General features: G+C 42.9%; 1 protein-coding gene across 1 annotated transcript in view; it reads right to left on the reverse strand.

Annotated features, from left to right (window-relative positions):
• NCKAP1L (NCK associated protein 1 like) overlaps positions 1–13,577 on the reverse strand; it is a 2,015,530-nt gene that overhangs the window by 877,792 nt on the left and 1,124,161 nt on the right. The window contains exon 26 of the mRNA XM_069653209.1: positions 1,550–1,630. Coding sequence (XP_069509310.1) covers positions 1,550–1,630 — 81 coding nt within the window. The remainder of the gene's footprint in view (positions 1–1,549; positions 1,631–13,577) is intronic.

Here is a 13,577-nt window from a genome sequence, read left to right on the forward strand (position 1 = left end):
AAACAGTGTATTCAAGGATAAAGGGTCTGATTCATGGCATTTTTTTGCACAGTTCAAAGTGACTTTGCACTGTCGACACAAACCCTGATTCATTGAACCGCGCAAAGGGTTTTTTGCAGTGCAAAGTCAGTGCAGAGTCATGTCATCAGTGCAAAATGACTGTACACTGACTTTGCACTGCAAAAATACAGTGAATAAGGGTTTGCGTCGGCAGTGCAAAGTCACTTTTCAGCCGTGCAAAGTCACTTTGAATCGTGCAAGAAATTCCATGAATCGGGCCCAGAGTGACAACTTGTTTGTGGACCAAATATTCATCCAAATCACCTATACCTCTACCTCAATCCCCACCCCATCACCCCCAACACACTTCTTATAAAATATCGCAAATAAATGTTTAAGGGCGATTTAAAATTGCATGTTTCTATTTTCTCTCATTAAAAAAAATATTTGCTGGTGGAGCAACTTTCCATTTTACTTGCAACCAGATATCATGAACCCTTAGGTTGTGGAACAAATATACCAATTTGGCAGCTACCCACGCTATCAATGAAAAACAAAGCTATCCAAAAAGATGCAGGAAGGAAGAAGCATTTGCTGTGCTACTGCCAGGCAGTCCATGTTACACCTGAAACATGCAACAGTGGGTACAAGCAGACCACATGGTTCATAATGAACAGCGACAACAGGCCTATAAAGACCTTCCAGCGTGGTTAGATTTCTTTCAGATATGCAAATGAGATGTTATGTATTATGTTCAATATGGACTCTTTCTTGAACAACAAGTGTCAGGAATGGCAGCAAAGGGGCATCACATATATGTTTCCCTGTCTGTTATTGGTTCTTTCTTCCACACATGCCATGACTTCGTTTCTTGCTATGTTCCAGTTTATATCTCTCCTATATCCCAGCCTTTGCTCCATCATCAATGCAACACAGATGAGTAGGAAGGATAAGGCCCGCAGCAGGGATGGGCCTACAAGCAGCCATTGGACTCAGAGCAGGAATGGATTTCTGAGGAGGGATGGGCCTCGGAGCAGGGACGAGTCTCTGGGAAGGGATGAAAACTCAAGCCAGTGTTGGGCTTCGGGCCGCCATAATGGAGATGATCACAATGTTGGCTATCAAGCAACAAAGTCAATCACTTATTTATGTTCAGTCTCTTTTTCTGAACAAACACATCTTACAGATGGAAACATCTCAAAAGGGCACAATTGATTGTTTTCTTGTTCACTAAATAACAGATTATCAGAAATAAAATATTGACTGCCGTTTCAATACAGTCTGTATCTGCAGTCATTGCCAGCTCACCGAGATCTCACTGAGGTCTATAGAAGTAGACCCGGTACCTACACTGTGGTCAGAATTTCCCATAGACATTATCACTAGACACATATATGAACCTCAAAGGGAATCGACAATTTGATCACGTTGTCTTTTGCCAGGAATACCTCATGTTGCGCAGTTGCCCTGGTTTCTGATCAAAGCAAGAAGAGAAAGAAGAGAAGAGACAGGGGCATCCCCCGCAGAAAGGAGGATTAACGCGTCTGACCTTAATGTCGGTATCCGGGGTGACAAAATCGTTCAAGTACTCGATGGGTCCCATCAGGTAAGGGCAGTGATCTGAGAAAACCTGCAGGGCACGAGGAAATAAAATAAAAACCAGCACACACAAGATGGGATAGAAATATCACGCTCATGCCTGAAATTTCCACAACAAAAAACACCAATGTAATTTCCACACTAAATTCATGCAAAACACAACCAATTCTACAACAGGCCGCTGAGAGGTTTAGGACATTGTCAGTATTAGACTTATTTGATGCACAATTTTATATAGCACTGACAAGGACCTAAAGGGCGTCAGCACACTGTACAGGCTATGAAAAGCAATCCAAACATGAAGCATTCTTTATTTACAATTATTAAGCTACATGTAATGAGGATAAATAGTGGTAATCATGTATACTAGCAAAATAACATGATTTAACTGCGAGATATGAGGTTGCATCAAGGAGTGTCTTAGAATCACAAAGTCAACATACGTATTGCACTGGGATACCAGAGAGCAGCGATGCAACTTTAAAACCCGATGCACACTGATGCAGTTTTGAAGAAAATCGTATCTTAGAAACTGCTTAAACAGACACCATCGGCTAGATTCATAGCAAAATGCCTGGTGCCGGAAACCAAGAACACAGTGCTCAGAAAATCCTTCTCCCATGACGCTCTGCACACAGATCCCCTAAATCTCGAGGATGACCTCCTTGCAGAAGGATGGAAATGCAAAAAATAGAAATGCTTATGCTTTGCATGAACCTTTGCAAGCAGGATCCCCATTCCTATGGCCCAGCTCCTTACACACAAAACAACCTTTGGGTGGTGAGAACGCAGGTTTCCGCAGGTGTCTGCGCTCTTCTTTTCATAGTGCACGACCGAACTACAGTTTGGGGGTTTCCCTTCATTCTTTTTGGGACTTGACGTTGAAGGGGATTGGGTGGGACCTTTGTCCTTCCCATCCTTGTTTACTTTTTTGTCTGCATATTTCTCTTCCGGCTTGGGCGTGCTCGCCTGAGCCTTTTATGGACTCGAGTACTCACAAACCTGTTTTCTCCTCTCAGAATTGTTTTGCGGACACTATGCTTTCCCTCGAGCCTGTTCTGCAACAGGACATGCTGGGTGCAGCAGAAAGAGCTGCAGGGGCAGGGCAACCCTTGAAAATATGGAATACACCTGTAGTTCTGGCTTTCCCTCCACCAGCATACCCTCAAACTGTAAAGATGTCCTGGCTGGTAAATAGATTTGCAATCGTAGTTTGGTCTTTCAGAATCAAACCATATGCAAGTGTAAATTCATTGGGCCTCATTACAAGGTTGAAAGTCCGGCACCCACGAATGGGTCATTACCGGGGTATTCTGGCCCCACCGGACCCGGTAATTGCCCTTTCGCGGGTGCCGAAGCAGGTAGATCCACATTTCCATTTGAGCCCCATGGGGCTCAATGGTAATGGGGATGCCCGTAGCACTGGCACGGTTCATTACTGTGCCAGTGCTATATGCTTGCTTTGCTCGCGGGTGACTTTCTTTCCGCCACAGCAGACCTGGTGGAATGAAAGGCACCCACGAGCGCAGGTCAGAGTTTGCCGATCTGGATACAACGGTACCGGTAAGCTTACCCGTACCGTTGTATCCGGACCGGCAGCCTTGTAATGAGGCCCATTATGTGGGAATCTGTCCCGTAGTGTGTGGCTGGTCTGCACGGAGCAGCCCACAATCTTGAAATGCCAGACTCTTGCACAGGCATGCTTCAGGCACACTGTGAGATGTTAGTCCCCTCAGTAATGCTTGCTTACATATGTTTTCCACAGCCTAGCTATCCATCAGGTGACAGTGGGGACAAGATATTTAAGAAGGGAGACAACGTAATACTGGCATCTGGAAGGTATAGGTATATATTTGTTTTCATGTTGTCATTACTATCATGATATCAGAGTTTATCGTCTGTAACAATATCATAAAATAGAAGTCACTGGAATGCAACCCTATAATAAACGGATAAAAGCAGCATATCCTTTATTTGATATTATTATTACATGTATAGTCCTGTAATAAAGAAATGACATCACCACTTTGATTGGATTACAGTTGAGTCATGATGTCACAATGCCCGCCAGAGGCAGCATGCGGTGTGAAAAGCAGCTCTCCATGTAAAATTACAACGGTCACTAAAACTCTTAATTAAAGCAATGACTAACTGTTCAAATTCCTTTCTTTTGAACTTATTCTTTGTCAAGTCAAAGTCATCTGTTGAAAAATAAGAAGACATTTGTAATAGTATGTTTATTTTGTATACTGCCAGGTTTTCGCAGAGTAGAACTTTAATGTATAAGCTTGATAACCCTTTTTGTAAACCAAAATTCCCTTACTGGATTCATGTTGAATAAACAGCTTAAAATGTTTGCAGCACATTGCAATCCATAGGTTAGTGCATCTGTCTATATATATATATATATATTCGGTGAAAAAAAACGTTGTTAAAGGGATGTTATCGTTAAGTTGCACTATTAAAAAGGACGTTATAGTTAAAAGTAAAATGGAAAAACCCAAGAAATTCGCCAGTTATGGTAAGCTATACAACCATAACGAGCACCACCGCCATGCAGTGTTAAGGCTAACACCCAGGACATCAAAGATGACATCACAAATGGCATCAGTGATGACACCACATATGTGGGCCGGTTGTTTTTGTTCAGTGACAGTGAGAATTTTCTTTTTTTAAAGGAGGTATATATCTACACGTACACCTTGTCATATGTTCTTTAGGTACTTTCCTTAGAGTTTGTCCTGGGCTCATAGTGCACATGCATGGGGCAATAAGCAGGCCCAAAACAGACAATTCATAGGTTTTTATTAGTGAAACTTAACCATAATGTCCCATTGACAAAGTGTTTTTGGTGAATTTCATAGGTTATTTGTGCAACTTAACCATAATTTCCCTTTAACAGTTTTTCACTGAATTTCAAACATTTGTATTATTCCAACTCAACCATAACGTCCGTTCAACATCGGTTTTTTCACTGAATTGCACAGATTATTATTAGTGCAACTTAACCATAACGTCCCCTTAACAATGGTTTTTCACTGAATTTCATAGGTTTTTATTAGTGCAACTTAACTACAACATCCCTTTAACAAAGATTTTCCAGTGAATTTCATAGGTTTTTATTAGTGAATACGTTTCATTATGCTATAACATGTATTCATAATTCTTCTTTTAACATATATGCAAGACCTATAAACCTCCTTTAATAAACATATTTTTTGCAGTGCACACTGATGTTTGTTGTTATCAGCAGCGCATGCTGGGGATGCAAGTCATGGTTGAATTGCCCAGGGCATGAGGCTCGACCATGACCCCCAGCCCCACCAAAACAACCCCCATTATCCACTGCACATGCCCTGCATCTTAGTTCAATGTCCTCTATACCCATTGGTCGATGTGTATGAATAGAAGTAGTGGAACTATGTTCCCTGCTGCCCTGCACCCACTCCCCACAAATCCCAACACCACGCCCCCTCCCACACTCAATACAAACCCCCAAACACATGCACCTGTTTTTTAAGGGAACGTTCAGTGAAGTGCACTGAAAGTTCAAGTTTCAACTTCTTCCTACACTTTTATTTTAAAACAATACCATTCCGGAACGGTTTAGGAGCACCGCTCCCGACTGCTCCCGCTCACTTCGACCACTGCCTATACCCTCCTAATGTAACCAATGGCCAGTGTTCATGGCTTGTAACCATGGCCTGTCTCCACAATCCATTAGGCATGGGCTTAGGCCATGGTGCATGCCCCAATAACCAAATCATAGTAGACAATTGTCCTTGCAGAGGGGCAGGCCCACTGCCCAGGCACAAAGTTATATCACAATTTTTTGTACTTACATTTTGACACTTTGGAAAAAGTAAAACAAGGGACAGATTTGCAAAAGCATGGTTGGAGGTCCTTGCTGATGCTCCTCGCGCAAGTTTACTGCAATCCCGTTCAGCACTTCATGCTGTAGCCTCAAGCAGTTATTCTTTTCCCATTCAAGCCTAGGGTTTCGGCCAATGCTGCATGCCTCAACAACTAAATGTTTCCTTGCCGAGGGTCAGTCCCATTGCCCAGGCACCAAAGTTATATCAATATTTTTTATACTTACATTTTGACACTTTGGAAAAAATAAAACACAAAACAGATTGGCAAAACCATTGCTTTCAGATCCTTGCTGATTCTGCTCATGCAAGTTTGAGGCAATCATATCAAGCACTTGGGGCTATAGCTGCAAGCAGAATTTATTTTCCTATTAAACCTATCAAGATTTTGAAAATCTTTACCACATACCTGGTTCGTGGTGGCCACGGCCAGTGGCCAGATTATTCAGGTCATGGTCAATGGCCTATGCCCAAGCCACCAAAATTATATCACTACTTTTTGGACTGCCATTATGACACTTTTCAAAAAATAAAGCACAGACACATTGGAAAAACCATGCTTTCGGGGCCTTTCCAATGCTTCTCACACGAGTTTGCTGCAAATCCGTCCATGTTTAGTTTTTTTAAGTATCAACATGTAGGTACAAATAATAGTGATATAACTTAGCCCCCACTTGACAAAATCCATTCAAATTTTGCACCAACATTCAAGGTTGGGTCTATGATATATTTGAAAACGTGTGTGCAGGTTTGTCAAACGACACCAAAGTTATAAGCTATCTAGAAATGTTGAGATCCCCTAATCTAGCCTACTTGACAAAAACATTCAAAGTTGGGTCTAAAATCATTTCGCAAATGTGTATGCAGATTTGCCAAACAGCACCAAATGTATAAGTCGTTCAAATATTTTAGGACGCTCCTCAAGTGTTGCCCCGTTTCGGGAAACAGCACCAAACATTGCAAAAGCATTTGATGTTGGGGCTAAAATGATTTTGCAAAATTGCATGCAGTTTCATTGAATGGTGCCAAAGTTATAAGCCATCCGAAAATTGCTCTTCACCAACCATATAATGCAGAAATATTAATGGATGTCCTCGAACTGTAGTCAAGTTCGCGAACATCCCAGCTATAAGTGATTTCAATCCGGCACCCACTCAAGTCAAGCCCAGCGTTTAGTGCGCAATTAAAACCCTTATTTATTTATATCTATAAGTTCAATATTCTGAATGATATACCACTCGTATCACACCCTTCTCCTGAAACCCCCCACCCCCCGATCACACTGAACCAGGAATCAGGCTAGTTTGCAAAGGTAAATATTTATGTATTTAAAATGTTATCACACTATATTTTAATAGGTAACAACAATCACCAATGGGGTGACAGAACACTGAGTAATATCTTTAATACACTAGGAATCAAGTAATGAGCACAAAAATAAATGCAGCACAGAACAGAATACCTTTGGGTTGGTTTGGACGGATGGCACTATGGTTAGAGGTTCCCCCTGCAACACCCCTCCACCCCCCAATAGAGAATGTAAAGAGATGGGAGGAGAGAGCAGGTATTCAGGAATAACACAAATCAAACAAAATATCAGTCCTACCTTACCCCTTCAAACACAAGAGAAAAACAGAATTGACTTTTCAGCTGTCAGGATGGCTTTGAAATTGTCTTTAGAATTGACTGAGCAAAAAACACCAACTGTGGTCAAAAACACTTAAATTGTTATAAATCCTATGGGAGCTGCTTTGAACAGTTTCAAACAATCATTAGCAATGATTTAGTCAGAAGAAAACTTTTGAAATCTCAAAGTCCTAGTGGGAAATACATTAAAGCTATTAAACACGTGTAAAATGTCTCAGAATTTAAAATCGCGGCAAACTTTTCCTTACGCGATATTCACTATAACGGGAGTATCGCACTGTTTTGCAATGCGGTTTTGGTTTCTATGGATAGCTAAGGATGTTAGGTACAAGCAGGAGTTGAAATTTCGTAGTAAAGGTCGTTTTTATAAATAGGCGCGGGAATGGAACACAGAAATGCACTTTTGAAAATGAGAGATGGGTTGATTACAATAGATTATGACTATGAAAAAGCAAATGTCACAGATGGATCTTACAGTCACGTTATCAGCATAACCCGCCTTTTGTGGCTACTCTACTTCTTCAGATGAGAAAAGAGTCAGCGCAAAGATAGTTTTAGCAATACTATGGTTCTGAATGAAAGATAGGATGGGTATGTGATAGAGATCAGACAATGCAGATATATTAGGGCCACTTTTCTTCCTATTAATACTCACAGAATAAGTTATTAAATTGGACCGGGAATTCTGGTCATGGATTGGATCTGGTCTAGGAAGAACAGTGCATCGGGGACGGGATCAGATCAGCTAGGCTGGTCACTGGATTTGCACAGGATCAGTCCTTCTTATGTGTGGATATTTCAATCAGCTGGATAGCGAGTTCCTCAGGCAAGCCTAATGGTAGCAAGCCAGAGAATTTCAGGATACTAATTCAAAAGGCCTTCTCACACCACAGCGCTTCACTGGATTGCAAGAATAAGTTTGAAGATTTAGGCCTTGCAGAAAGTCAATAGTTCTCTACTGCTTGCAAGAGTATTGGCATCCTGATCTGGAAGGATGTTAAAGCTATATGGAGAATGCTGGATCAGAGTCTTCGCTGGAATAAGGAAAGTGAGGGGATCAGTCAGTCCCTATGTGTTGTCAGCTGTCTCTATTTATCCTTTCAAATGATATCACAAAGTGGGTGTATGGGCCGGGTTAGCTAAGCTCGCCCCTGTGAGCTGGGATTGGATCAAAACTTCATCTCCGCCTTGCATTTGAGTGATTGGTCAAGGCCAGATGATATCACATTTTATGGTTTGCTTTACAATCCTCAGAGACCTCCCTTTAGCCACTGGTCTCAAAATTGGATTTCAACCTAAATACATATTTCTACATTGGTCACCTTTACACAAATCACACACACATATGCCATATTTTATGTAGCAGCTGTTCATCAAAATCCCGCAGCTGTCTGGTCTTGTTCCACCTTTCTACATAATTCTGTCCTTTTCGCTATGAACACAATTTCCAAACTTTATGCAATTTCCACAATTGTGTGTGTTTAACATAGGGATGTGTGTGTACATTTTTCACAATTCTAATATTAATACATTTCACATAAAACCACATATATTGCCATTCCTGTCCAGAACATATTACACGGTTCTGCCGCCTCTTAAAATGTGCAGCCAAAATTTAGACTAACAGATATGTCCTTGATATATTTTTCCCCATTTTGAATCACAAGTTATGAGTCTTTAAAAATTGTTCTTTGTTCATGCTTATCAGCAAATGGTACACCCCTTTTTCTCTCACTGGAGTCCAGGAGCACCCCACTCCTTGTTTGTTGCTTCCAGGAGCCATTTACGACCCTCTCACACCTCCGTTTCCTGGGCTGAAGGGCCGGCTATTGTTCATTCTGTTTCTGTAGACAAGAGTCTGGGTTAACCCACAATTATCATCTCCCTGTGAGTTTCATCTGAGAGGATATCCCTCCCCCTGGGAGAAACCTGTTTGTCCACGTCCAAAGGGTTGCAGCTCAGCCAAGCTAATTTATTCTTAATTAAGATCCAGGAAAAACCAAACTTGTAGCATCAAACATAAATACATTACTTTCTTAGCTTTCTGTCACACCGCGTCCTAGACCACGGACACTCCCTTCCACTCGCCCCTCCTTGTCTACCCCTTCCCGCACTCCCCGACACTCGTGCATCATGCTCCCCACTCACGTCACACACATCAGGGCACGGCATGGCATGTTTGGGGGAGCGGGGGTTTATCGCCCTTCACGGCGGTGGCAGATCAACTGGAGGCTCCGTCATTTCAGGAACTCACATCCCTTGCGGAGACCGGCGCTTCCCGGCGCTTCACGGATCACGTGACTTTGGTTGCCTAGCAGCGGCATTGCAACGCTTTCGGTTCGCATCGCACGTGACTATACGTGCGTCCCTTCCGAGGATAAAAGGAGTCGGCGAACCGAAAGAGTTGCTTCACAGCTGTTTCGTTTGGGATCACGTGACGCTCGATCTTCGTTCAAGGACCTGCTTTGATACTGACCTCGGCTTGCTCCACGGATTCCTCTTGCCTAACCCTTCAAGTACTTTGGATTTACCTGTTACCGACCCATGCTTGCTCCACGGATTCCTCTTGCTTAACCCTTCAAGTACTTTTGGATTTGCCTGTTACCAACCCACGCTTGCTCCACGGATTCCTCTTGCTTAACCTTTCAAGTACTTTTGGATTTGCCTGTTACCGACCCACGCCTTCCCCACGGATTGCTCTTGCTTAAACCCTTCGCTGGTTATGACCTCGGTCCTGCAAATAGGTGGTTGCCTGTTCTACCCTACAGCACGTTCCAGCTTAAGCTGGAGAACCACACCCTGACCCAAGATCACACAGGTATTCTGGTATTTTGGGGTTTTATGCACATGGAGGTATTCGGGCCCTGTTTCTTTGATTAACCACTGTATCTTGCTTTACAGCGCTCAAGGGGTTCTTCCGGCTGTTCCCGCGTCCTGGTTTTCCGGACTTCCACCTGTGGCCTTAATATTCACACTGACCATACATTTGAATAGGTCAGGGTGTTTCTTGGGGACAGAGGGGTTGTCCATACTCTACACGTCCAACGAACTTCGTAACACTTTCCTCTGTGGAATAAAAAACAACTGAGATCTATATTCTTTAGCCACATTCCTTTTTATGTTTGCTAATCGGGCAGACTTTTTAAGTTATATCACTTTGAAGTTTCATCAGTAACTCATCTGACAGCTGTCATTCAGGTAGCTCAGGGTACTGCACCCAGTTTCTGACAGGGGCTGTCAGTTTACAGACAATCCAGTTTTTCTAGAGAATGTTTTGCTCTTCACATAAGGACTTTGTATGTTCGCAATCCTTCATTAGATTACTTGAATTTTAGCGCCAAGCAAGATTTTGAATGTTGAGAAGTGTTGTGTTATAGGCATTTTTAGCACAAAGCAAATGTCATTTATAGGCACCTTTTTAAGTTTCATTTGCAAAGCGCTGGTTCTTTCTCTGCACTCTGTTTGCTGGTCATGGATGTGAGAAGCTCCCTTCTTTCTCACCTTTTTATCCTTGTTGGCGTTCTTCCGGGATGTGGCTTCTTTCTTTTTTATCGACCGTGACTTGTATAAGCTGGAACGCGAGTAGCGTTCGAATATCCAGGAACAATGTCAATTAATCCTAGAAGGCAGATAACGAAAGGTAAGGAATAGAAGGGGGGGTGTTCCAGGAGTGAAGGAAGGTAGAATTCACGATAAACAGAGAGCGAACTCGAACACGTCTAGTAACTCGTAGGGTTAGAGTTGAGACGCACAGAGCCGCGGGGGTGTGCCGTTTTCTAGGAAGTTGGTGAGTGACAGCATGCCTCCTCCTGAGCCCGGACCCACCTGGTTTGCCTGGTTGTATTCGATTAAACCTTTGTAGTAGACGAGGAGCATTCATGTCAGAACACGATATTGGGCTGTGTTCATGCTGGTAGAGAGATTCCCAGACCCCCCTTTGTTTTGCATGTTAGAAACTGGTTCCCATGTACACTCACTAGGGGGACAGCCTTTCCACTCCACCAAGTATTGTAGTTGGCCTCGTCGATACCTGGAATCACATATCCTGGAGACCTCAAATTCAACCTGATCGTTGATGAGCACAGGATTAGGTCTAGGAACTGTCTGATTGGACTGTAGATATGGCTTCAATAAGGAGGTATGAAAGAGTGGATGAATTTGTTTCCAGGAGTCTGGGAGCTGAAGTCGCTGTGCCACTGGGTTAATGATTTCTTTGATGGTGAAGAGTCTGTAATACTTGGGAGACATTTTGTTAGGCCGTAGATGTCGAGGAAGGAGTCTGGAGGATAGCCAGACTTCGTCCCCTATTGAATAAGAAGGGCTAGGTCTTCGCTTAGCGTCTGCATATCGTTTAACAGCTATCCTGGCCTTTTCCAAGTGTTCTTTAGCATCCTTGTGGCCGTTCAACAATTTTTCAATCCAGGAATCAACTTCAGGTACCGGGGTAGGATGTGGAAAAATTGATGGTAAAACTGAAGGATGGAATCCTTGAATGCAGAAAAAAGGACTTGTGTTGATGGCCGAATGATCTGAATTGCTGTAAGCAAATTCAGCTACCGGAATCAATAGTGACCAATCATCCTGGACCTTGCTAGCAAAACAGCAGAGATATTGCTCTAAAGTCTGGTTGGTTCTTTCTGTGATCCCATTGGTTTGAGGATGATATCCTGAAGACAATGCTTGCTGAATACCTAGTATTTGACAGAGGTGTTTTCAGAACTGGGATATGTACTGGGGACCTCTGTCAGAGATGATCTTGGATGGTAATCCATGAAGTCTGAATATGTGTTCAATAAATATCCCGGCAAGTTCAAGTGAAGAGGGCAATTTGAACAGTGGTGTGAAATGAGCTGTATGGGTAAACAAGTCAATTGTAACCATTATGGTTGTATATCCCCGGGATGGTGGTCATTCCACAATAAAATCTGTAGCGATGAACTCCCAAGGACGTGTTGGTAATGTAAGTTGACGCAGAAGACCGGCAGGTTTTCTATTGTTTGTTTTCACTGCACACAGCACATGATTGAATGTAGGCCTTTATGTCAGTGATCATTCTTGGCCACCAAAATTGTCTCTGTATGAGCTGAAGGGTAGTAGTGATGCCTCGATGTCCTGAATGAAAGGTATCATGACAGAGATTCATGACTTTATTTCTCAGCCCTTGTGTAGCGATGACCAGTCGTTGATCCTTGAAGAGATAACCATCCTTAGTATTCAAGTTCCAATGATTATTCTGGGTGTATTCCTTCCAGAGATCTGAGGAAGGAGTATGGGCATGGATGTCTTCCAGGAGGCAATTAGCTTGTGCCACAAACACAGTTTTTGGAAACATCTTGGGAAATGCCCTGACCGCCACAGATTCGTAGTCAGGGCGACTGGACAAGGCGTCAGCAACAATGTTATTGATTCCGGGAAGGTGGTTGATCTGAAACTGGTACTGCGCAAAAAAGAAGGCCCAACGGGCCTGGCGACTGTTTCTGCACTCCAGGGATTGTAATACTTGTAAGTTCCAATGATCTGTTCGTACTTGCACTGGATATTTAGCTCCCGAGTAAATGATGCCAATCAGTGAATGCTTGTCGGCTGGCCAAAAGCCCTTTCTCCAGGACCGAGTAATGACATTCACTTGGGGTCAAAGTACAGGATAAATAGGCAATTGGATGTTCCATCTTGTCCTCAAATTCTTGTTTTAGGACTGCCCCAATAGCATAGTCAGAAGCAACGGTTTCCACTAGGAAGATTCGATCTGTGTCGGGTTGGGCTAGGATAGGACCTTCAGTGAACTTTCTTTTTAGATGTTGGAAGGCCTTCTCTTGTTCTGTAGACCAAACAAATGGTGCATCCTTCTTTAAAAGAGACACGATGGGTTGTACAATTGCAGAAAATGAAGGAATTAATTTTCTGTAAAAGTTTGCAAGTCCCAAGAAGGATTGTACTTGCTTCACAGTGGTAGGCGCCGGCCACGAGAGTATGGAATCTATCTTGCCAGGGTCCATTACAATTCCTTTAGGACTGAGCACAAAACCCAGGTAGTGAACGGTTTGAGTATGGAATAAACATTTCTCAGGTTTGGCCAGGAGTTTGTTGTCTCGTAATTGCTGTAGAACTGCCTTAACATGCTCTTCATTAATCTGACGGTCTTTAGAATAAATCAATATGTCATCCAGGTATACGATAACAAAAAGGAACAACATATCCAAGAACACTCTGTCCATGAATCGTTGGAATAGCGCAGTAGTGTTGGCCAGACCGAAGGGCATGACCAAATACTCGAAGTGGCCAAAGGGAGTTCTAAAGGCCGTCTTCCATTCATCACCCTCCTTAATTCTAATGAGATGGTAAGCACCCCTAAGGTCGAGTTTGGTGAATATAACAGCTCCTCGAATGGCCTCCAGAATATCTGAAATGAGTGGTAATGGATAACGGTCCTTGAGGGTACATTGCTTGAGACCACGGTAA

The sequence above is a fragment of the Ambystoma mexicanum genome, chromosome 3q, assembly GCF_040938575.1.
Source record: "Ambystoma mexicanum isolate Mex_15411 chromosome 3q, UKY_AmexF1_1, whole genome shotgun sequence".
NCBI lineage: Eukaryota > Metazoa > Chordata > Amphibia > Caudata > Ambystomatidae > Ambystoma > Ambystoma mexicanum.